We start from the raw sequence: 25,967 nt of genomic DNA on the forward strand, positions 1-25,967 counted from the left end.
TTTATATTTTCTGGTGGGAGATCCTCTGATGTCTCCTTCAATTCTACTCTTTTTATTCATATACATGTAACTAAGAAATATACAAATATACTTTGAGAATTATAAACAAACTAAAAAAATAATTATGTGGCTAAAAAAAGTTTAATTCTGCATATAATTTTTCCTCTAGGTTTAAAAGCTTATTGAATAATAAAAAGAAACATGGCTAAAAATGAAAAACGTAATAAAACTAATACACTAAACCAGGATAAAATCACACCTTTGAAACTGCATGCTTTCTATGAGGGAAGGGTATTTTCACATGAAAATGGATAAAATCATGGTTTAAAGAAAAAACACTGGTTCCATTTTAATTAACTTACAGAAAGTTATCTAAAATATCAGTTTAAAATATGCTTTGATTTGTGAAATTCCACAAAGCAAACAATTTCACTAAGAATTATTTAGAATTTTTGGATTTACAATAAAATTTCAAGTCAATTTGGTCAATGGATAGTTTTCCAAATTCAATCTCAGATTCATACTTCTATGACATTTTCCCCCAAAAAATTTCAAGTCAAAAAATTTAAGACATCATCATGTTTGACTATGTCATGACATACTAATTACCAAAATTCTAACTCTACAAATTTTGTTGTTAGTCCACTTAAGTTTTAAGTGAAAAATGTGTTCAGTATATCAGATTTATAGCTGTCATCTAATTCCACAATTTTGTTTTACAAATGATAATCTATAGCTGAGAATTTAAATGATTTGCCACACAGGTCATAAAAATCAGTTAGTTAAAGTGGCAGCAGTGACTTCAAATTAAGCACCTTTAATCCTCCACTTTTTTTGAGTCAACAGATCTTTTTCACACAAATTCAGGAGCACACAGGAACCAAAAATAGCACCAGTAACAAACTATTTGATTTCAAAAACTTATCTTTTAAGGGACATTTTTAAAATTTAAATAGAAGACTATTTTAAACATATATAAATTACATGTAAGCCAACCAATATCAATGATATATGCAGTATGTAAAATATAATCTATCTAATTCAGTGACTTAGGGCAGAACCACATACACAATGATAGCAGTTTTACTTTAGGAGATGCCCATCATCAGTCATTTTTATCTCTCCTATACGAAAGCATATTAAGCCATAATAATGTAGTATTTCCAGGAAACAATTTAGTTTGTTTATATTTTGCTTACAAAAACAAAAAACTCAAAAAATAAAAATACAGTGGAATTAAAAAGTGGAAACCTTTGGACCAAGGGAAAAAGTGAAAGCAACAGCTCCCCAGGCCACTATTTTTAGCTGACTGAAAGTGAAGGTTGGAATACTAACCTACTTTTTGTGTGTAGCTCTAAGAGAGATGCAACTAATATTTTTAGTAGCGAGAATGGAACTGCCCGTGCCGAGTTTCATCCAAATAAATGAAACTTGCAAAGTGCAGACCCAAGATTGGTATAGAAAGACACAAGCTGGCGAACATTAAGTCCTGCCTTTCTCAAATTCAAATGAATCTGCTCGGCACCCCGTCAGGTGGGGGAGGGAGAGGATTTAGTGGTCTACTATAAAGCATCAAAGCAAAACCCAGGAAGCACTTTAATTTTTTTCTCTCAAAAAACGTGGGTCCGAAGAAGATTTGTAGCTATGACCAGTGTTTAAAACTGTCCAAAATCCTCCCCCATAGAATGAACGCTCCGTAGCTGCAGGATAGCAAGCCCGCCCCCTCACAGCCGGTTTAAAGAGAGAAAAGAGGGGGAAACCCCACTAGAAGCATCCTCTACTCCGCCCCCTGCCTTTTCTCAAAAAAAGGTACTGGGGAGCAACAAAGTCAAGGGAGGTGCGTCTCCCCGTGGGAGAGAAGACTCCAACACTCGAAGCCCGAGGGAGGGGGTGAGGCCGCGGGGGAAGGGCAGGGGTCCCAGGCCCCGCCTCCTCAGCCCTCACGCTCGCTCCTTTCCCCACCCTCCCCCCCGCCCCCGCCCGGCCACAGCCATTCTCGCCCCACCGCGATTTACCCGCGCAAACCCGGCGCCTTCTTAGGAGAGTCGCCGCCATGTCCTCCCGCTCCCGCGGAGCTCGGATCCCTCCTGCCTCGCCCTCTGGGCTCCCCACGCCTCTCCTGAGTTCTCACGCCGCGCCCGCCCCGCCGGGACTGACCCATGCCCGGCCTCCCAGGTGCCCGTCCCCCGGCGTCGCTCCTCACCAGGTCGATGTGCGCGAAGCCGCTCAGCACCAGGTTCTTGAGGAGCTCGCAGCCGATGCCGCCCGCGCCGACCACCAATACCCGGCCTCCAGCCACGGCCTCCGCCAGCTCCCTGGACAGTCCCCGCGACAGAGCCATGGCGGCCACCCTCCCCCCGCGGCCGGGACCCACCCACGGACACACTGTCCGACCCACGACACACGGGCTGGCAGAAGGATGGAGGGAACAGTAGAGGAGGACGACGGAAGGGGGACAGTGAGGCGGGCGCTGCGAACCGGAACTGAAGGGGGAGAAACGGGGATTTCCGCTCCTGCGCAATCTTCTCCTCTCGCCGCCTAGTAGGTGTGCGTTTGCCCATAGTAATGATGGTGCGGGCTCGCCACGTGGGGCCACCTCTTAACGTTTCCCTGTTGCGCCAAGTGGCAGCAGGACTTAGTTTTGACAAACTGTGGTTAGAATCTAATTTCTGAGGGACAGGTCCTGCCTTTGAAGCATGTATTAATACAGATATGGTTGTCATGAATCTCATAGTACAGCTAGCTTTAAAAAAAAAAAGATTCAAGTCGACAGTTCTAATGCTGCTCAGCTTGCCTCTAGCCTGCTTTGAACTTCCACTCTTTCCTTTTTGTTAAGAGTAAAAGAGGCCCTTGAAACAAGAATTAATATGTTGCCCTCAGGCCATAAGATATTCCTGAGCAAAGCAAATACATAGTGGTTGTGTCTAAAGATGTGTTGGGCATCTCTTGGTCATCATACGTAAGATGAAGAATAATTTATCACCACATTTCTATAATGAGGTAGTTTGGCGGGTGTTAAAGAAAGCATGAAGCAGTGATAGTCGAGAGGGGAGCACTGATGGGACCGTTTCTTCATTTCAGAGCTAAATAGGTGGCTGTGGATTTGGGGGGGAAGGCCCTCATTCATCATACAGACACACACACACACTCCATCTCAAGCTGTCTTCTAGTGAAGCCTGAGAAATCGAAAAGTTTTGAATGGGTAAAAATTTGTAAAGAGAGGAAAGATTCTGGCATACTGAAAATATAATGGGGAGGAGATGGTATAGAGCACTGGCCCTGATGTTAGGACAGCCAAAGTTCAAAAATTATTTCAAACCCTTAACACTTCCTAGCTGGAGAACCCTGGGCAGATCACTTTTAACCCCAAATGCCTCACAAAGGAGGGGGAAGGAAGGAAAAATGCTAGGGACCAAGTTAGAAGTGAAATACAAAAAAAAAAAAAAAAAAGTCCTAGTCCTAAAGAGCTTATATTCCACTTAAGAAAATACATTAACATAATTTTAGTATGAGCAAATTATATCTTTTATATTTCATAATGATCTCTTTTTCTTGCTTGGTCATAAATTCTTCCCTTATTCATAGATCTGACAAGTAAACTATTCCATGCTCCCCCAACGTGCTTATGGTATCACCCTTTACATCAAAAGCATGAATCCATTTTGCGTCATATCTTTGTCTACAGTGAGATGCTGGTCTGTACCTAGTTTCTGCCAAACTGCTTCCCAGTTTTCATAAAATGATGAGTTCTTATCCCAAATGTTTGGATCTTTATTAAACACTAGATTTTGACAGTGTGATGCTTCAATGTAATGTGTCCTGAGAATCTGTTTCATTGACTCTTTCTTAGCCAGTACCACGTTGTTTTGATAACTGCTTTATAATAATTTGAGATCTAGTATGTCTAGATCATCTTCTTTTAATTTTTTTTTCATTGATTCCCTCAAAATTCTCGAAATTTTGTTCTTCCAGATGAATTTGGTTATTTTTTTCTAGTTCTGTAAAATAATTTTGGTAGTTTGGTATTGTACCTAGTCAGTAAACTAATTTAGGTAGAACTGTCATTTTCATTATATTGGTTCAGCCTATCATGAACAATTGATATTTTTCCAATTGTTTTGATCTTTGTATGAAAAATGTTTTGTAATTCTGTTCACGTAGTTCCTCGGTTTGTCTTGACATAAACTCCCAAGTTTTTATAATTTCTTGCTACTGAACTTTATTGGTAATATATAGAAATGCTAATGATTTCTGAGGCTTATTTTATATCCTGCAACTTTGCAAAAGTTATTTTGGCTAATTTTTTAGTTTATTCTCTAGTATCCTTCAAATATGCCATCATAACATCTGCAAAGAATGAATTTTGTTTCCTCATTGCCTATTCTAATTCAATTTTTTTCCTTTTTTTCATTGCTATAGTTAACATTTCTAGTACAGTATTAAATAATAATGGTAATAATAGGCATTATGCATTGTCTTCACCTTTGATCTTATTGGGGAGGCTTCTAGTGCTTTTAATGAATTGAGTGATGTATTTTGTCAAAAGATTTTTCTGTATCCAATAAGATTTCTTGTGATTTTTGTTGATTTTGTTATTGATATGATCAGTTACATTGTTTTCTTAATACAGAACCAGCTCTGCATTCCTGGTATAAATAAATCCCACCTGGACTATTTGATGTAATCTCCCTTCTATTATATTATTTCATATTTTTTGCAATATTCACTAGGGAAATTGGTCTACAATTCTGTTTTCGCTCTTCTTAGGTATCAGCACCTTCCCAGATTCAATGTATGACTTTGGGCAATGTGTTAGGTTCTTCTAGTTCTACCTTACTCAGATTGCATCAATCACTTCTAAAGACTTCCAGTGTTTCTTAATTTCCCCCAATTGTTCTGTGTTATTGGTCTAGATTATTTTTAAAATCTTTTCCAGGTCGTGCTGTGATGGATTTCAGGATCCTGGGTTCCCTCTGTGATGTGATAAATGACTCACTTAAGGATACAGGGTGTGGAAGAGGAATGAATTTATGACCAAAGAAGAACTAGAGATGATTATTGATCACAAAATAGAAAAGTTTGATTATATCAAATTGAAGTTTCTATACAAATAAAACTAATGCAGATAAGATTAGAAGAGAAACAAAGATTAGAAGGGAAAACATTTTTACAGTCAAAGGTTCCAATCAAGGCCTCATTTCCAAAATATATAGAGAATTGACTCTTAATCTATAAGAAATCAAGCCAATCTCCAATTGATAAATGGTCAAAGATTATAAACAGACAATTCTCAGATGAAGAAATTGAAACTATTTCTAGCCATATGAAAAGATGCTTCAAGTCATTATTAATCAGAGAAATGCAAATTAAGACAACTCTGAGATACCATTACACTCCTGTCAGATTGGCTAGAATGACAGGGAAAGATAATGCGGTATGTTGTAGGGGATGTGGGAAAATAGGGACACTGATACATTGTTGGTGGAATTGTGAATACATCCAGCCATTCTGGAGAATGATTTGGAACTATGCTCAAAAAGTTATCAAACTGTACATACCCTTTGATCCAGCAGTGTTACTACTGGGCTTATATCCCAAAGAAATCTTAAAGGGAAAGGGACCTGTATGTGCAAGAATGTTTGTGGCAGCCCTCTTTATGGTGGCTAGAAACTGGAAACTATATGGATGCCCATCAATTGGAGATTGGTTGAATAAATTGTGGTTTATGAATATTATGGAATATTATTGTTCTGTAAAAAATGACCAACAGGATGATTTCAGAAAGGCCTGGAGAGACTTACAAGAACTGATGCTGAGTGAAATGAGCAGGACCAGGAGATCGTTGTGTACACTTCAACAATACTATATGATGATCAATTCTGATGGATGTGGCCATTTTCAATGAGATGAACCAAATCAGTTCCAATAGAGCAGTAAGGAACTGAACCAGCTACACCCAGCAAAAGAACTCTAGGAGATGATTATGAACCACTACATAGAATTCCTAATCCCTCTAATTTTGTCCACCTGCATTTTGGATTTCCTTCACAGGCTAATTGTACACTATTTCAAAGTCCGATTCTTTTTGTACAGCAAAACAACTGTTATTTAATTTATACTTAAACATATTTAACATGTATTGGGTCAACCTGCCATCTGGGGGGAGGGGGAAAATTGGAACAGAAGGTTTGGCAATTGTCGATGAGTAAATCGACATGATGATATAAATTTACTCATCAGATGAGTAAATTTACTTTACAGATGAGTAAAATTACTCATGTATATATCTGGTGAATAAAAACAACTAAAATATATTTTTTTAAAAAAAAGGATACAGGGATGCACTACTACTAAGTAAAACTTTACAATACAGGAATAAATTTAGAGAACTCATTAGACTGATTCAGAAAGGGTTTAGGTCAATCCATGGATGAGGAAGATACAGAATTCAAAATTAAGTACAACTTTTTCATTTTACTCATAAGGAAACTAAATCAATAATTCAGGATCTATGGAATATTGTTGTTCTATAAGAAATGATCAGAAGAAATTTCTGAGAGGCCTGGAGAGATTTACATGAACCAATACTGAGTGAAATGAGCAGAACCAGATCATTATACACAGCGACAGAAAGATTATATTATATGATGATCAATTCTGATGTTCGTGGCTATCTTCAACAATAAGATGATTCAGCCCAGATCAGTATAATGATCTTGTGTTGAGAGCCATCTATACCTAGAGAGGTCTGTGGGGACTGAGTATGGATTACAACATAGTATTTTCACACATCTTTTGTTGTTTGCTTACATTTTGGTTTTTTCCTCACTTTTTTCCCTTTTTGATTTGATTTTTCTTGTGCAGCATAATAATTGTGGAAATTGCACATGTTTAACATATATTGGATTACTTGCTTTCTAGGGGTGGGGGAAGGGAGGGAAAAATTAGAATACTGTATTTTGCAAGAGTGAATGCTGAAAATTATCCATGCATATATTTTGAAAATAAAAACCTTTAATTTAAAATTTAAGAATAAAATAATTTAACATCAATAAATCTAAAATGGTAAAGCATCAAAGATCATATTTAAAGCCAGGTCCACTTAGAAATTTAGTTTTCCTTCCACATTATAAGAAAAGGTTGTAAGTTAACATATTAATATGTATTTACTGAGTGCCTATTTGTCAGATACCCAGTGAAACTACCCCTATTCATAAGGAGTTCACATTCTGAAGAGAGAAGCACATTCAAAAAAAAAAAAATTATATAAGCATATGAAATTTTTGATTTATAGTTTTGATTGTTGATTGTATGTAATTAAGCATACTTTTTTTTTTTTGCTAAGGCAATTGGGGTTAAATGACTTGCCCAGGGTCACACAGCTAGGAAGTGGTTAAGTGTCTGAGGCCAGATTTGAACTCAGGAACTCCAGACTTCAGGGCTGGTGCTCTATCCACTACTCCCCTTACTTCCCCAAGCACACGTTTTAAAGAATCTAAGAATATGTAAATAAAAGGTCATTTAAGAGGAAAGGCATCAAACAGCACCACTCTTCCATGGTACCTAAAGCCAGAACCTTCAATAGGACCAGAAACAAATTGACTAAATCATTTTTCTTACATTTTTATGAATACACTAGCATGTATTATAAAAATTACACATAATCCAGCTTATCTGATTCATTTTTAATTGTTTTTCATGAAAAGAGAAAGTAACTCTCATGGGATGAAAGAAGGGGTGGAGGAAATTTTCTACTTAATGACCAATTTTCCCCATCCCTCCCCACCAAAGAAAATTACAAAATAATCTTCATTGCTCTTCTATCATTCCCAACTGGTTGTCTATTTCTTTCACATACCATTCCTAGGAGAAAATTTATTCTGGGGGCTATAAATAAGAAAAAATTGATTTGAATTACATTTGGGAAATTGCACAATACTTTGAATAATCCCCAGCTGCCTACTGCCACAAAAACTCTTTTTTTTGACACCACTGCTTTTGCTGGTTTAAAAATTAAATTTTATTTATACAAGAAAAAAAGAAGAGATTCTACTTAAATAACATTTGATCTGGATCTTCTTGTATAACACAAAACTCTTCCATAGGATTTTGATGATTAGCAGGCCAACAACTCTTCTGGCAAGTATAAATTAAAACTGTTCCAAATTCAACAGAGATATCTGTTAAAACACAAGATACAAATGTATAGAAAACTCCTTTCAAATAATAAAGCCATATTTTATTAACTTGGCTCTAGTTAAGGAACCTTCAAATATGAAGGGAATTATTCTGATGTGGTAGTTCCAGCTTCTAGATTCGTTTCTGGAGTAATCAGCCTTTCCAATCATATTCAGTAGTAAATTTTAAAAAAAAGGGGAAAAACAGTATGAACATAAAATGTAGCTTCCAAAAGCCTTTTTCTTCTCTAATGCCTGAATTCCTACCAAAATCAGAACAGAAACCAAAGATAACAAATGTTTCACAAGTGAAAGCATAAGTATATGGAACTCTAGCCAAAGATACAGAATTAGTAGAACATGAGACTGTATTCAGAAATTCAACTTTATGGAAGCACCAGAAATGGCTAATAAAAAAAGCTAGTTGGAGATATATGGACAGATTTCAGATGGTTAGTGAACTTTTTAAAAAAATATAACTAAATTTAAGCAAAATTGGTTTCCTTTGTAAACATTATGTATTTTATTTTCTGCATTGAATGATTCTGAGAAGGGACCCTAAGCTTCAATCATACTGCCAAATTTTAACAAAGAAGTTAAAAATCACTGCTTCAGACAATCCTTTGTCCGTAGTAGGCAACTGGACTTACTGGAAGAGTCATCATTTAGTAACATACTGGGGTTTGTGAAGAAAGGGAAGAGTCAAAGATACTTGGAGAAATGAAAATCACCAACAAGAGTTACTGATTGGGAGAAAGATGAGTTCACTTTTGAGTGTATTGAAATTCAGGTGAAATAAAAAATGTCCCATGGCCAATTTGGCAATACTTAAGTGGAGTTCAAGAATGGCATATGAACTACAAATAAAACCAACATATAAATGAATAATCAACATATAAATCTAGTTTAAGCTATAAAAGGATGAATTCTTCAAAAGAAGTTTGAGTTAGTAGAAGTTGATAAAGGAAATAGAGTGAATAATTCTAAGAAGCAAAGGTAACAAAGATATAGAAACCAAAGGAGAATTTCACAAAAGCAAAAAAGATTTAGATTTTTTTTTTCACTATATTAAAGATAAACTAAGTACCTTATTTTTAGGTACCTTTATTAAGTACCTAATTTTAAAAACTGTATATTATACTAAAGGCTGGCTATTTAACTGATTACAAAATGATTGCTAAAAATAAAAAACCTCTAGAATAAATTGTATACAAATACCACATATAAAAACAAACTCCAAGAGTCCCACTCCACCCGCCTTTTTAATGTACAGTCTTCCTTATAAAAAAGTAAATTATCTCAAAAGATCATCAAAGTGGGCAGCTCACCTACCAAAGAAGAAACTCCCTTATGTCTTTGAATACTTGGTTTCTTGAGTTAAAGCATCCAAAAAAATTCTACTATTCAACTCTGGTGATAAGCCTCTCTGAGGCTAGCTTAGTTTTTAGAAAAACTTTCTCACCCAGGATGCGCCATTTCTCATCTCCATTTTTGCAATGGCTACCTCTCAAACACTCCTCCCCTCAATTCTGTTTCATAAAATTTCTTAACTTCTTTCAAGGTTTAACTTAAACACCACCCTCTACATAGAGTCTTTCATAACTTTTCACATGCTAGTAGTGCCTTTCCTGCCAAATTATCTAGCTCAATCTTGAATATGCACATATACTTCTATTAATAACTATACCAGTATCGACAGACTTAAGACATAGACACACACATATTTCACCTAGCTAGACTATAAGCTCCTTAAAGACAGAACATGATTTATCTCTATTTTTGTACCAGCATCTAGCACAGTGTCTGTTACGCAGTAGGTACTTAAAGTATATTTGCTTATTAACTAATAACACTAGATCCAAACTTGAAGCTTTTCCAACTTGGTAAGACCTGCTAGAACTTATGTTCTGTTGCCATGACCTTCAAGATGGTCAAATCACCTCCATGCCAAAAGGAAGTATTAAAAGGAAAGCTTTAATTTTAATTCATTGATAACATATCAAATTAATGCTAAATAGTTCAGTTAAAATAATAAAAAGTTTACTACCTAACAGAGTACTTTTAAGCATGCTGATCAATGCAGGCATAAGCTGAAACTCAAAAACTCTAGAGCTCCCACAGTTACTGCAGGATGGAATCTCAGTGGCATCTGATGAAGGACAAGTTATAAAGAGAGGCTGCCCATTCCAAGAGTATCTAGAAGAAAAAAAAAAGACAGAAGCCCTTAGACAGAAAGGACACACAAACACAACCCAATTACTTTTTTTAAAATACCTTATAAAGTATCATAAATATTTATTAACTGGGAAACTACTTAGGACAGTCTTGCAAATTGCCATTCACCTACTTTCTCAAAGGAAAGATAAGCAGCTAACAAATAAATATGGCTCATGAGACATTCTAGTTTTCACTTTATAAAATGTATATATTCATTGATATATTAAGAAGGATATTTATATATTCTTCCCTGAATCTCTTCCATGCCACACCTCTTGGCTCAGAATTTTCCACAAACAAAGGGAAAGAAATGAAAGCTATCTTTTTTTTTCCCCTACTAAAAGTCACAATTAATGTCACAAATTTACATATTCAGTACTAAAACAAAAGGTTTACTACTATAACTAAATGAACACTAAATGCTGTACCTTTTTTCAAATTACAAATAGGATAGCCCCAAAACACCCCCTTTTTTACCTCAGAATCTGTTCACGGCAGGTAGAAATTCTTTTCATAAATTTATAAAATATTTTATCATTACTTTTAGAAACAGCCTTCTCATATTGTTCACCACTGTCAAAAATGAAACTACAAAAAGGAAAAGTCATGGTTATTGTTTGCAGCTGGAGAGAAAAAAAGTTTTTATTTTAAAAGAAAAAACCTACATCATTTGAAATATTCTTCCTCTATTTTAGGTAATATCATTCTTCAAAATGAAAATAAATTCATGCATCACACTAATTTGAAGGCAAATCTGCTAATGTTTTCTCCAAATTGAAGCCATTAAACTATTAATGCAGGAATTTTTTTAGTGAAACGTTCTGGGATTTTCATTAGCTTACTGACACTTTTAAATAACTTACATAGATTTTGAATAATGCTTTAATTCTGGAATTTTTAAATTCAGAATTATTGAGAAAGGTATTCAAAGATTATCTAATCTAAATCTTTCATTTTACATTAGAGGTAAAAAAACTGACCAATTTGCAAGGTCACATGGTTAGCGAAGCAAGACTAGAATTCTACTCTCCCGGCTCCAAAACCAGCACATCATCAGTGCCTCTCAGTAAATTATGGCTCTCCAGCTCCCATACATTGTAGTAATAATACTCTCCTCTATGACTCTTCTCAGGAAGTTTTATTTCCTTTTAAGTCACTAACAAGGTGATAAATCCTGAAAGAATAGTAAAATTGGACAATTTATGCCAATCCCCTTTTATCCTAAGCCAGTAATTGCTTCTAGCCCCAATTTCTTCTCCATTGAAAACACTCTCACCTTTGAGCTATCAGAAGTTCCAATTCAACTCCCTCCCTTTTTCCATACTCCTGCAGAAGTTTTTGGGCATGATTTGTATCAACAAAATTAGTATAATCTTCTTCATCCACTACACTGATATAGTAGGGATGAAACACAGGAACTGATGAGCCGGGCAATACATGTCCTCCTCTAGCTGACATCATATGATCAAAGGAACAAGAGTCACTCAAAGCTTCATTAAGTGTGAGTTCTTGGAATTGGGACATACAATTTGTATCTTCATCTACATTGAAATTATCTCCTACATTTGAATCAAGCAGATCATTTGTAATACATGGTGGAGGATCACTTCCACTGTCGTCTCCCCAGTCTTCTGCTCCTTCACACCAGTCTTTAACTGCAATGTTATTTTCCTCTTTCTGAAATAAAATATTCAATAATAATGATTATGTTGTTGTATAGATCTTGAACCATCAATTCTCAAACTATGGCCCGCAGGCCAGATGCAGCAGGCTGAGGACTTTTATGCGGCCCTCCGGGTTATGGCAAATGGGCTGAGGGGCAGAGACAGAGTGTGAGGTTTTGATTTTACTATACTATACTCTGGTCCTCCAACAGGCTGAGGGACAATGAACTGGCCCCCTATTTAAAAAGTTTGAGGACCACTGCTCTATACTATATATTTTTTCTTTTCCAAAACAAACACTAGAAAAAATTTTTACCACTGGAAAATTTTTTCAAGCTAAAAAAAAATTTTTTTATATATATATCTATACACACACACACACACACACACACACACACACATACATATAACACACACACACACATACAAAAAAATTTAGTTATCTGAAGTTATCTAAATTTATTATGATGAATAGAGGTCTAACAAATTTGTGAATTTCAGATATTTCATAGTCAACTCCATAAATAAAGGACACTAAAGAGTTAACTGGGAAAAAATAAAGAATGTTAAAAGTGAAATACAAAACTGCTGGAATTTTTTTAATTGAGTAGTTACAGTCATATATAATGCCATTATATTTCTTATGGTTCAATATAACTACTGGACTGAAAAATATTTCAATTTCCATCTGCAATTCTAAGTATTTTAGATTTAAAAAGATACTCTAACAGTAGCAATCTGGCAAAACTATCGGTCTATAAGAAACTGATCAAAACTAACAGAAGAACAAGAAATAACACAAAAGGCAACATTAGTTGGAGAATGGCTGAATAAGTTACGTGTATGTGAATATTATGGAATATTATTGTTCTGTAAGAAATGACCAGCAGGATGATTTCAGAGAGGCTTGGAGAGACTTACATCAACTGATGCTGAGTGAAGTGAGAACTTTGTACAGCCACAAGATTATACAATAATTCTGATGGACATGACTCTTTTCAACAATGATGTGATTCGGGCCAATTCCAATAGATGTGATGGAGAGAGCCATCTGCACCCAGAGAGGGGATTGTGGGGACTGAGTGTGGATCATAACAGCATTTTCACCTTTTTCGGTGGTGGTATTTGCTTGGGGTTTTTTCTTCATTTTTGATCTGATTTTTTTCCTGTGCAGCATGATAAGTAGGTTTAGAAGAACTGCACTTGTTTAACCTATATTGGACATGCTGTCCAGGAGATGGAGGATGGCACAAAGAGAGGGAGAAAAATTTGGAACACAACGTTTTGCAAGGATGAATGTTGAAAATTATCTTTGCATGTATTTTGAAAAATAAAAAGCTATTACTAAGAAAATTTACCTCTATATTGAAAGTAATCATATTACTCCATCATTAAAAAGATAAAAGGCAAAATAACCAAATAAATATTGCCAAACGGGTCTACAAACTGTGTAAAAAGAGGTCATGAAGAAGACACTGTTAGAAGAAACAAGTAACGTTCTATGACAGAATCCAGAAAACACTTTGACAGGATAGGATAGTGGTGTCAAACTCAAATAGAAATGGATCTCTGCAGGTTAAATATTTGGAAAACCACAAATTAATATCATGTGTATTAAGTCTTTTACTTATTTTGTTAAATAAACATGTCCCAATTACATTTTAATCTTCAAGAGTTTGACACCTCTGGGCTACAGCAATGGGGTGAATCTATTAAAACAAACTCAGAGAAAAATTCAAGGTCTTACATTAGAGTTAAAAAAATCAAAAGTAAAGATGAAAGATTCATGGTTTATAGACAGTAGCTTGTATGAAAAAGATCAAAGCCTTCTAGTTGATTAGAAGCTCTAAATAAGTAAATACCTTTGGGAAAAGGTTAAGATAGAGGAAATAAATTCGCATCCAAGTTATCTGATTCCAAATCTGATGTAAGATTACGTCTTTAAAATTAAAACCGGGGAAAAAAAAAAGTAAGGAACTAGATTTTTACAACTCAGAAAACAAGGCCTGAAAAACTCAACCAGAGGATGCAGTTTAAACGAACTATTTGGCATACAGTTTAGAAATGCAAAACGTACCTGCTTTAGCTTGGAGTCCTGCGTGTTCTCCTCCTGCCTCTGCAAATGTTGGGAGCGAAACACCTTCCAGCTTTAGAAAAATATAAGAGACCCACAGGAAAGAGTGGCCGGTGAATACCCTCGAAGACACGAGGAGGAACAGGCGGAGCGAAGGAAGCCTCCGAGACAGTGGGGGAGGAGGAAGCACGCGGGAAAGGAGAGGAGAAAGGCAACATGGAAGATGAGAAAGGGGAAAAGAAAACGAATTTAAGGGGGGTGGGGGGGGGGGAACGAGGTGGCAGTGATGAGCAGAGGCCCAGGCTCACACACACCTGCACGGCTGGCCCACGCAATCCGAGTGCACACAGCTGAACACGTGCAGCAGGCGGTGGAAAGGCGACCCTTCAAGGGGACAGTAGACCTGGACGACGTGCGCCATCTCGGTCCCGCAACTCCCGCAACTCGGCCGCGGGGCGGGGACTGAGGGCAGACTGTCCTGGGGGAGAGAGAGCCCGCAGCCCCGCGGTTAGGCCGTTCTAGGTGAGCGGCACCCACGTCCGCGATCCGGGCCCGACCCGCATCCCCAAAGGCCCCGATCCCACCTCACCGGGAAGCCGCCCATTTTATTGATAGTCCAGGCCCCTTCCTGGGGCCCTTCAACTCGGCCCCTCATCTCAGCGTCCCGGAGACCTAGTAGCACAGGGGAGGGAGCAGCCGCCATGGCAACAGGGGTGTCTTCTGCGCACACGCCAACTACCGGCCGCGGAGAGGGACAAACTTGTCCGGGTCTCGGCCAACTTCGAAGGACCAATTGGAGGAAGTTCTATCAAGACCTAAATCCAGCCCAGAAGTGACACTGAGGTTCTAGGAGTTAGACACGCTTTTCTATCCTCTTCCCCGCCTCCGTCAGAACTTCCTAGAGAAATCTTTCCGGCCCGAACCTTCTGAGGCCGCTAGGACCCCAGGGCCACGCCCGGGGTGCAACCTCAACGCACCTCCCGCTTCCCGGAAAAGCGGGCGTTCTGAGGCCGAGGTTACTGCAGTTCCTGAAACTGGCGCCAAGCGGCGCCCTCTAAGAAATCCCGGGCCTTCCCATTTCTGTTATTTGCTTATCCACTCTCAGGGCCTCCAGTTAGTGCCCCGCCGCACTCCCGCAAGTGCCAAACTATTGTCTTCCAACTCTCGGGCCTCAATTTGCAATCCGTGTTCTACATAACTTCCTAACCAACGTTCCAGGGCACCAGACAGGACCCGGCAATGCCGGAGAAACTGAGGCAGGAGAGAGGGAAGGGAACTTAATTTATTAAATAGGAGAGTTACTGGTCCGAGGGCCGAGTGAGACTCGTCAGTCTCCAAGAATCCAGCCCTGAAGGTCGGATAGAAAACTCTTTTATAGAGTAGCAAGAAGGATGACATCATGGGGGAGGTACCTGGATGGGGATGACGTCATGGAGGCAGGCACCTAGGATGACATAATGGAGGGCGGTACCGGAGACTCCAGATATTCTAATACGGTCTAAATCAGACAAACCTTTATCCCCTCTAACAGTAAGCAGGAAGGATTGTAGCCTGAAGGCACAGGACCTAAATCAAATGTTAGGAGGGAAGGACTACAGCCTGAGGTCTAAGATATAAAACCCTAACCCTAACTTTAAGAGGCGGAGTAACTGAATAGGACAATGAGGAAACTGGGCCAGGCCGAGGCACTGCAGCCCTTAGAAACGGCAGACTCCTTATTGTCTAGGATCAGACAGAAATTGGCCTCCAAAGCCTCCTACAATCGAGTTCCAATCTGTATTTGATTGATTTTTTATTCCCGCTCAGACCGCATCCCAGTCACCCTGCCACCTGTGTAGGTTACAACCGTGTTCCCTCGAGGCCCGGAATAAGCAGCATCCTACTTCTCTGAGTTTCCTACTCCCCATAGAACGTTCAGTTTCCGTAAGGGGATAAAAGATCAGCAAATGCACAGGGAGTGAGTCCACTCAGCTCAAGCACTCTTTCTAAATCTTCATTGATTCTCTCCAGTCATGGCTTCCTCTCACCCCCCCCCCCTCCTCCGTTACTTTGGATAAACCTGTGTTCCTACGCGCCTCCCTCCTCTCCCGGAAGCAAGTCAGCTCCTGCAAGACAGAGCTTTTTTTTGTCTCTGTACTCCCAGTCCCTGGAGTAATCCCTGACGCAGAATGTATATACCTTTTGAATTTAAGGAATGGAAGCAGAATAGAGCATAAATATCATTTCCTCAGGCAGAAGCAAGGGCAGAGCTCAGATGGACCAAGAAAGATCCCTGAGCCAAGCCACAGGATGAGGGGTATAGTAGGGGTGGGGAGCCTTTTTTCTGCCAAAGGCCATTTTGATATTTATAACATCATTCAATCACCTGCTCATCGTGATCTGCCATGGGGGGAGGGAGAAGAGGCAAATGTTCTCCACCTTGAACTGTAAGAACTAGTAATAAAAGTTTTGTCTCTGCCTTGGCAAAATGATTAACAGGGACAAGCTACTAATCAATTTGTGGGAAGGAAAATATGATACACCATCCCAAACAAGAGCAAGAAAACCACACAGTCTTGCCAGCCATCTTTATTTTTTAGATCAGCCCTGAAAGGTGTATGGAAAGGCTGAGCGCTTGTATCAGTGCAAAGGAAGGAGAGTGTGAGTTTGCATGTGACAGAGGACCAAAACATTTAAACCACCAGACTGAAGGGGCTTCGTGAGGTGGGACTTGTTTTCCGGACGAGGAGGAAGGAGTCTGCCCTAAAGGATGTGACAGGGCAGGAAGGAACCACACGGTCACTACAACACAGATCAGAGCACAACACTACTGGGTCACGGGGCACAGGCAGCTGCTGCCTGCCTTAGGCTCGGTGCTGCTTGATAAAGTTGATCAGCCCATTGGTGGAGGCATCATGAGACGTCACAGGTTTATCAGAGTCCAACTCAGGCTCAATCTTCTTCGCCAACTGCTTTCCCAGTTCCACTCTATAGGCCAAACATTGAGGGCAAGAATAGGAAGACTTTTTTAAAATATGGATACAAAGAGGTAATTAAGTCCCACCCATCACAGAAACCCTGCAAGCAATGCAATCTCTGGCCTCCCCCTTAGTTGGAGTAGAGGGAAAGTAGGGTAGAGGGAAAGTAGGTATAAGGGGATGATGTTAGACATCCTACCTACCCTCCACAATCAGCTGGAGACCATATTATTTTAAATAGAAGGAAATTCCTATATCCTAAGAAGGCTAGATGAAATTTCTCAAAATGATGCTGCGAAAGAATGGCCACCCAATAAGTACTGGGAATGACTTCCCGTTAAATCCTGTCACGGGCTCCCAGGCACACATCCCAACACTTTGCAGGCCAGAAACCAACCAGGCACACTCACCCCCACTGATCATAACTGTTGACATCCCAGACAATACCCTGGACAAAGATCTTGTGCTCATACATGGCTGTAGAAAAAGCAAAAAGAGTCAGACGATGTGCCAGTCCCATCCAGTCCCATGAGCCCATGCCCCTCTTGCCTTTCCTCACCAATTAAAGCTCCAAGAATGAAAGGAGTGAGCTTTGTGAAGACAATGGAATTAGTAGGACGATTCCCCTCAAAGACCTTTAGAGGAAAAAAAGCAAAACATAATGCTGCTAAATTTTGAAACACTCCCAAGGAAAAGAACAAAGTAAAGGACCCATGTCTGAGGTTCAGACTCTGATCCTAGCTCTGTTCCAGATATGTTCATGGTAACCCAAGGTCCTAAGAACAGCACCACTAACTTAACCCACTTTATTGCCTATGAAACCATAACAAAAAGGATGGAGAGGATCTGCAGCTACCACAAAAATAAAGCAGTGCCAAGCCATAGCCTGTTTGGACAAGAAATGTTCAGCTGGGGACCCAGACCCTGGTAACAGAGGCTACACTGATGATGAGAGAGAATAAAGCCTCAGTCAAGAGGTGCAGACTGCAACATCAGCCCTGATATAACCCAGATTGGTGTCATTTCCAAAGCCCATCCTCCCAGCTCCTCTCCCCCAAACCTTATGAGGCAGCAGCTTCTTCAGGGCATCACCACTCTTGCCTGCAGCCTCCAGCTCCTTTTGTGCCTCCTCTGCCGTCTTCCCCTTCATCAGAGCCTCAGTCTGAGCTAGGAAGTTGGCTAGAAGAATCTAGGGAAAGGATCAAAGGAGCCCACTTTGCAACTTCCTCCCCAAGGGAACAGGAAATGTACATGGTTTAACAGGAGAGACTCACTGTTAGAAGTGCTACTAGGAGAGAAATTTCCAAAAGTTTTTATTAAGTATTTACTATATACAGAGCACTGTTTTAGGCACCAGGCAGATAAAACATGAGACAACACCTTCTAAGGAATTTAATTTAATGACAAAAATAAGGTTGAAAAAGATAGATTTCTTTCTCTCTCCAAGGCAATTTGGGCCGGCTGAGCTCCATTGGATATGGGTTTGTTTTTGTGCACTCTTACCTTGTGATGGAGACCATTCCGGATTGGATTCTGCGTCTGAACTGGGATGAGAAAGTCACAAGGAATTATCCGGGTACCTAGAGAGAGAGAGAGAGAGGATAGGGGTGGTTCAGTTCCTCATACTCCACCCAAAAGGAGAAACACTCCCTTCCTCCAAAACAGAGTAAGAATAGCCAAGAACCACAGATCTCAAAGGATCTAAATAAAAGTCCTCTACATCTAAATCCCTGTCAAGTAGTTATCCCAGCTTTGCTTCAAGACCTCAAGTAGGAGGGAGCCCACTATATCTCCTAACCCTTTCTACCTTCAATTCAATTTGGCAAGCATTTATAAAGTATCTATAATTATGTTGGATACTGGGCAATCTCTAGCCAGCAGAATCTTACGTTACCATTTCCTCAAAGAGAGAAAACAAGTACAAGTGCACAAATAAATAAAATACAAACTAGATACACCAAGTAATTTCAAGGTGGATGAAAGAAAAAAGAGAAGAAAAAAAAAAAAAAACACATGGAGAAGTAGAACTTGAGCATTAAGGACCTAAATATGCTAAGAGGCAAAGATGAAAAGAATGAACATTCCAGGCATAGAGAAATAGCTTTTGAAATGGCACACCATCAGGAAAAGAACTGCCAACTATGGGAAACAAAAAAAAAGGAGGCAAAAATAACTACAATTTTGTGAGGAGAAATATCACACCAATCTAGAAGGCAAAGCTGGAGTCAGAGTTTGTATGAGGGGCTTTAAATGCCAGAAGTAAATACTTTTTCTAGAGACAAAAGAAAGTCACTGAAGGTTCTTGAGCAGCAGAGTAACTCTTTGGGATAACTTAGTACTATAAAGTTTCTCCATACATCAAGCTTAAATGTGACTCTTTGAAACTTTCTATATCTAAGCAGAATGCCCCCTTAGCCTTGACCCAAATTCCGTTTCAGTGCAGAGTCCCACAAACATCTCATACCCTGGTGAATAAGCTGGTAGAAAGCATGCTGTCCATTGGTCCCTGGTTCTCCCCACACAATGGGACCCGTACTGTAGTCAACCCGGGCTCCTGACTTGGTGATATACTTCCCATTAGATTCCATGTCACCCTATGATAGAAAGCAAGAAAAAACTGAAAACACAGCTAGGCTCAGCCCTCGTTGGAGCTATGGCCTAAGTCTCCAAGGCCATGCTAATGAAGACTTCACATAACTCACCAGAACAACATCATCTCTCCCTTTAGCCTCATAAATGCGTGTGTATGTGTGTATGTGTCTATTTATGTAGATATAGATATGTATGTGAGTGTATACTTCTATGTATAGACAAGGGCCACATGCATACATTTCTGTAAGAATACAGGGGTCTGGCTGTGTTCCTCACAATGGGGAGAGGCTAAATTGAGCCAACCAGTTTCCCAATCAAAATCCCCAAAATAGGAGCCCCTTTGCTGAGAGAATTCAGAGATCATTGTCACCAGGAAACAGAGCTTAATTGGTGGAAAGAGTAAGAGGGTAGCTCTTGGAGAAAGGAGGAAATGGCAGTATCTGAAGGGTCATCTCTGGATGAGAAATTTCCCTTTTTGGTGATGGCAAAAGGTCCCCAGAGATAGGATGGCAGAAAGCTGATAGAGAAACCTCAAGCTATTTGTCTTTACCCTTAGGCTAGGCTTACTCACTTCACCCCATGAGAGATGACTGTGCTGTGAACTCATGAAAGGGCTATAGTGAAGTACAAGGTTCTCAATATCCCTGTACCTGCTGGAAGTAGGCAGCAAAGCGATGCATATACTGGTCATAGGGCAGCAGGGCCTGAGTTTCACATCCAAAACAGTTAATGTACCAGATGCCCAGCATGGCAAGCAGCACAGGGGCATTCTTTTCCAGTGGAGTGGTGAGGAAGTGATTATCCTTTAATAGGACATAAGATGGAAGACAAAAAAATAAGCATGATCTCTTACCATGTCCCCTCCAAAAACAATTATGACCTCCCCACCCCCATGTAGCTCCTCTCCCCTCCTTTGGTAAGTGAATGAAATATAGGGCTCAGAATCCATTAGTTAACAAGCCAATCAATTGCGAATACAAGGGGACATATGGCCTGGTAGAGCTAGTCTTAGGAGCAAGGCCTGTGACTTTAATAAGAGAAGCCCATAACCACTTAGGGGAGGGAGATTGGACAAAAAGCCCTCTTTATATACCCCTAGAGACTATTAAAACTTGCCCACTCATTATAAAATACCCACTTTTGATAAAGGCATGAATGGTGTAAATGTCACCAAGGCTACTTACCATCCAATGAGCTCCCGACAATAGCTGTTCAAAGTTATCAAAACCTAAAAGACAAAAACTTCCTAAGCAAAAAGTGTTCTCTCCTTTCTATCTATCTCTCCCAAGAAGTAGGAGTAGGGTCCTGGCTCTTTTCCCTCCCAGGAAATCAAAGCCATAAAAGCAACCCTTTAGGCTGGTGAAAAATAGTTGATTCTGAGTTACTCCCCCCATCCTTGGGGATACATTTGGCATTACGAGAGAAAGCTGGATTTAATCAAAGAGGAAAATACTTCTTTTTGATTCTTAGGAAAAAAGGAACCCAGAATATCCAAATAACATTGGTGAATTAGTGTTCTCCATCCAGGGTTCCCTCCCCTTGTCAGCCACATTGAGCAGCAAAAGATTAATTTAATGAAGTTTAAATGAGGAATTATACAAGCAATATTATCACTTGGGCTATAGTGTTTAATACCAGATGGAAACCTAGAGGTCCTGACCATAAAGTTAAGTTCACACACTATGTAGGGGGAAAAAAGCAGCTCAAGCTCCTAAATGGGAATACCATAACTATTCTAAGAAAAAATTTGATACATACCAACATGCAGGGCAATGGAGAGGCCAATAGCTGACCACAACGAGTAACGTCCACCAACCCACTAGAAAAAAACAAAATCAATGTTAACAAAAAACAAGAAAAAAAGAAAGCATACCTGACTTTGGGAAGGGTTTTGTCCCAGTGCTTCTTACTTTGTGCAGGGTATATTCCATGAATGCAAACATCCCTAAATGAGTCTCACAGACAAAAACCTATGACTGTACTCTATGTAGGCTCTGTTCTTTGTTAGTCCAGTTCCAGACATTTCCCCACTAGTGCCAAGAAAGCCACCACACATTTTCTTCACCAAAGAGTATCTACCTATAAATGCTTCTCTCAAAATCACATGTTATATGTCCAGAGAACAAGCAGAGATTTAGTTAAGAAAGAGTGAAATGCAGAATAGTCTCCTTGCGGGAATGAACAAAGTATGTCCCTTGGGGGAAGGGAAAGGGGAAAAGAAAGGGAGTGTGGCAGAACAGGTAAGGCTACAGCAGCCAATTCCACTCTGGTTTTTTGGGCCATTTGTAGGCTCAGTTCTAATGGCAAGTCAATAAGCTGGCCAGTCCCATTTCAAATCCAAATGTGGGCATAATCAACCAAGGGTCTGCCCTAACTCCCCAAAGCCAGTTCAGCCCTTAGTCCAAGCCTTCCACCTTGCTGACCTCTCCCCACTCTTAGGCCCACACAACCTAAGAAGAAATGTCAATGCTGAGAATAACTGAGACAGTACTTGCTCCCAACAAGGAAATTAAGTAGTAAGAAGCAAGTAGAGAAGGAGCTCTAATTACAGGACAGCTGCTACCAGTGGTTCCAGGGCAAGTCTTGACTTCTGACCTTTTACAAAAGGCCTTCAGTAGCTTCTGCATTTCTGGGTCATCACATGCTACCCTAATTTCCTGGTTTTAGAGTAAGAAACCTCCTCTACCCTGTACCGTCACAATGACACAGGTTTCCTTCCCTCTGTTGGTATTATACTTTCCCCTTTGGATGTCACAGATTTTTTATCCTAGTTTTCTAATCATAGATCCTATTCCCTCGTATTTCTTTATCTGCTCTTCCTCAATCTTTGATTTCTCCCCATAGACTGACTTATTTCTCCCTATGGACTGATTGCTTTTGAGCTGCTTTGCTCCCTCTTGATTTCCCTCCTACATGCCTGATGGATCCTTCTCGGATTTCTTGGGTTTATATTCATCCATATCATGTCTATTAACTATTACCCCAGAGCTTTGTTCCTGGGCTTTCTTCTCTTTTCTACCTATACTCTATCCCTTGATGACCTCATTAGATCCCAGTAGTTTCCTGGATTCAATTACCCTTTCTCTGCAGAATGACTTCCACAAAGACTCTAATCTCTCTCTCTCTGAGCTCCAAATCCCACTTTACCAACTAACTTCCTATTGGACATTTCAAACTGGAATCTCAAGCTTAACATGCCCAAAACACATTTTCCTCCTTAATACTCATCTCTCTTCCAGACTTCCCAATACCTATCTGTCCATTCTCCCAAATATGCAGGTTCACACCCTCAGTTGATTCTTCATTTTCTTTTACTACACTCCCATCAGTTGTCAAATTGTCATTTTTACTATACACTTCCTTTTCTCTCTGAGAAACTACCCTAGTTCCAACTCTCATCACCTCTCACTTGATATTACAATAGTCTTATAATTGATTTCACAGACTCAAATCACATTTCACTCTAATCCCTCCTCCACACAGTTGGAAAAGTGATTTTTCTTAACAGGAGAGCTAACCATATTATTCTCTTGCCCCACTATTCAACAGATTTCAATAGCATCCTAACACCATTAGGATGAAATATCAAATCCTGTGTTTGACACTTAAAGCATTTTACAACTTGGTTCCACTGGGTTTTCAGTCTTATGCTTGTTGATTTACTGATCTACGGCAGAAACTGAACTTCATACATCACTAGTCTAACCCCTTTATTTTATACCTGAAGAAGCTGAGACTGAAAGAATAAAGTTAAGTGATTTGACCAATTCCATACAGGTAGTAATAAGCTGAAGTGAGATCCTCTTACCCCATAGTCCATCCCTTCTTTCCATGCTATAATCTCCATAAGGACATGGACAATCTTACTTAGCACAATGGAAAAAGCACTGTAAGTAAAGGAGTCCAAGGAGCTAGGTCTTGCTATTTAAGCATTTGTGGGACACTGGACAGCTCACTCCCACTCTCTGGACCCTCCATCTGCTTGTTACAAAATGACAGGGTTGGCCCAGATGACTTCTCAAAGGCATCTCAGCTCTAGAGTTATCTCATGAAACTATCTTCTCCATTGTCTGGCACAGTGTTCTACATAATAAACATTTGTGAAAAGAAGGGTTTCCAAAATTACTTCCCCCATATGCCTTCCTCTTCCCTCTTTTCTCTACTTTCAGTGATTTACAGTAGCTAGAAATCTACAAGAGATGGCACAGAGCATAAAGAAAATTCTACTTACGTCCCAGAATTCAAACATATTTTCAGTGTCAATTCCAAAGTCTTTAACTTTCGGCTAGTGTGGGGAAAAAAAGAGAAATTTTAATTATATGAATATCATCAGCAATTACTCCATGCAGAAACACACATATGCCCATAAGTAACCTAGAGATAGGTATCTGCTAAAGGGCACCTGCAATTAAATATTATTAAGCTTCCAGCTAATTGTTATTCCAGGGTTAGCCACCCCACCCCAACACACTCAGCCCAGAAAAGTCAAGGCTCGTGCCAAAACAGGGAAGGGTAGTCTAAAAGTCACAAAATGGGAAAATAGATAGGAGAAAAGAAACTAGGGTCAACATTCTCCCACTACCACTATCTACCACCAGACTGATCAATGTCTCCCAGAGGCAGTATATAACATGGAAGAGGCACTCCAGGCTATGGAACAGCTCAAATTTTCTCTTCTTCTCAGCCTACCTCACAGGCATTTAGTGGGTTTAAATGAAATCATGTCTGTGAAACATTATCCAAAGTATGATGCCAAATCAACATGGCAGTGAAAAGGAAGAGCGGGATCAAGGAATTATTACTAAGTTAAAAGCTACACAATGGTGCTTCCTTTATGGGTGTAAGACACTTATCAGAACTCCCTAGATAGGGAGGAGAAACACAAGAAAGATATAACTTCTTTGGAATTATAATTCCCATTTTTGTTCAATAGGATAAATTTCTCAAGAGCAAGTTTTTCCCCCCTTGATTTGATTCTTCATTTTATTGGCATAGGAAAATTCCAGTGAGGAAATTCTTAACACGCTTTTCTACACATTTTAGTTTCAAAGAATTCCCTGAGGGTCAGCTAGGTGGGCCAGTGGACAGAGCACCAGTCATGAAGTCAGGAGGACCTGAGTTCAAATCTTGCCTCAGACACTAAACACTTCCTAGCTGTGTGACCCTGGGCAAGTCACTTAACTCCAATTTCCTCAGCAAAAAACCCCAAACCAAATACAAATACAAAAACAAAATAAATAAATAAATGAAAGAATTACCTGAGGCACTACAAAGTAAATGGATAGTCCTTAAGACTGTCCCAGGCAGGACACAGAACTAGGCCCTTCCAAACTGAGGCCAGCTGTCTCCCCACAATAATGTCTCAGAGAACATTTTTATGTTCTCATAATTAAATAATAAAGACCCATGACTACATGGGAAAAACAAGAAGCACAGTAAAAATGGAAGTGCCTTGGACTAACAGGAAGAAAGTTTCAAGTAAGAACTTCAAGTCCAAGCTTGGCCACTGACTGCAGTGTATTACCTTAAGTATGTCTATCACTTGCTTTTTCTGGGCCTTAGTTTCCCTTCTGTGTAGTGAGGGGGTTGTACACTCTCCAAGATCCCCCAGCTCGGACCTTATATGAGTTTATATATATTATATATTAGGAACCATCCTAATTGGCAGGCATTTTAGGGCCCATCTTTGAAGGAGGAAGACGAAGAGATAACCTTGAAGATCTACCTCTTAGACACAAATTGTGCACCTGAAAGCATGGGATTAATCTAAGACCAAGACAAACATATACTTACTGCATTGGTAGACAAGGCCACAAAGTGCTTTGCCACAGCTGAAGTCTAAAAGAAAAAAAGAGAGAATTCAGTTAAGGCTAGAAGTAAGATAATAATGGTAATAATTCACATATACACATCTCTAGGGGATTAAGACTTTGTTACAATGAAGTAGTGCCATAAATAGAGCACCAGCCCTAAAATCAGGAGGACCTGAATTCAAATCTAGCCTCAGACAAATATTAGTTGTGTGATCCTGGGTAAGTCATTTAAACCTTGACTAACTCCACCCCACTCCCCAAAAAGGGCATTTCTACATCTATGACCTCATCAAGTTTTCTCAACATCCTTACAAAGAAAATTTGGCAGTGCTATTTAGGTATCTGCCAAAGGGAACATCCGATTAAATATCATTAAACTTCCAGAAAATTATGATTTTAGGGCCTGCAACTTTACTTGATTTAGAGAGAAGGAAAATGAACCCTGGAGAGATGAAGTGTACAGAATGCCATAG

The 25,967-nt window shown here is 39.5% G+C and overlaps 3 protein-coding genes across 3 annotated transcripts in view; all 3 read right to left on the reverse strand.

The window, feature by feature from the left end:
* Positions 1 to 2,487, reverse strand: part of UBA2 (ubiquitin like modifier activating enzyme 2) — a 28,671-nt gene extending 26,184 nt beyond the window's left edge. Inside the window, exon 1 of the mRNA XM_074293198.1 lies at positions 2,204 to 2,487. Within this exon, the coding sequence (XP_074149299.1) occupies positions 2,204 to 2,341 (138 nt within the window). The 5' untranslated portion in view covers positions 2,342 to 2,487. The remainder of the gene's footprint in view (positions 1 to 2,203) is intronic.
* Positions 2,488 to 7,996: 5,509 nt separating this feature from the next.
* PDCD2L (programmed cell death 2 like) lies at positions 7,997 to 15,481 on the reverse strand. The gene is made up of 7 exons (XM_074293201.1): positions 14,722 to 15,481; positions 14,447 to 14,610; positions 14,136 to 14,205; positions 11,671 to 12,071; positions 10,872 to 10,982; positions 10,225 to 10,373; positions 7,997 to 8,180 (listed from the first exon to the last, which is right to left on the reverse strand). The coding sequence occupies exons 1-7, from the start codon at positions 14,833 to 14,835 to the stop codon at positions 8,050 to 8,052; spliced, it is 1,140 nt and encodes a 379-aa protein (XP_074149302.1). The 5' UTR covers positions 14,836 to 15,481; the 3' UTR covers positions 7,997 to 8,049.
* Positions 15,482 to 16,685: 1,204 nt separating this feature from the next.
* The window catches only part of GPI (glucose-6-phosphate isomerase), a 60,201-nt gene continuing 50,919 nt past the window's right edge, over positions 16,686 to 25,967 (reverse strand). Inside the window, exons 10-20 of the mRNA XM_074293202.1 lie at positions 25,475 to 25,519; positions 23,913 to 23,966; positions 21,440 to 21,500; positions 20,866 to 20,909; positions 20,332 to 20,484; positions 19,554 to 19,683; positions 18,593 to 18,669; positions 18,150 to 18,278; positions 17,649 to 17,724; positions 17,500 to 17,566; positions 16,686 to 17,099 (exon numbers count right to left, since the gene is read on the reverse strand). Coding sequence (XP_074149303.1) covers positions 16,976 to 17,099; positions 17,500 to 17,566; positions 17,649 to 17,724; positions 18,150 to 18,278; positions 18,593 to 18,669; positions 19,554 to 19,683; positions 20,332 to 20,484; positions 20,866 to 20,909; positions 21,440 to 21,500; positions 23,913 to 23,966; positions 25,475 to 25,519 — 960 coding nt within the window. The 3' untranslated portion in view covers positions 16,686 to 16,975. The remainder of the gene's footprint in view (positions 17,100 to 17,499; positions 17,567 to 17,648; positions 17,725 to 18,149; positions 18,279 to 18,592; positions 18,670 to 19,553; positions 19,684 to 20,331; positions 20,485 to 20,865; positions 20,910 to 21,439; positions 21,501 to 23,912; positions 23,967 to 25,474; positions 25,520 to 25,967) is intronic.

Source organism: Sminthopsis crassicaudata, chromosome 2 (genome assembly GCF_048593235.1).
Source record: "Sminthopsis crassicaudata isolate SCR6 chromosome 2, ASM4859323v1, whole genome shotgun sequence".
NCBI lineage: Eukaryota > Metazoa > Chordata > Mammalia > Dasyuromorphia > Dasyuridae > Sminthopsis > Sminthopsis crassicaudata.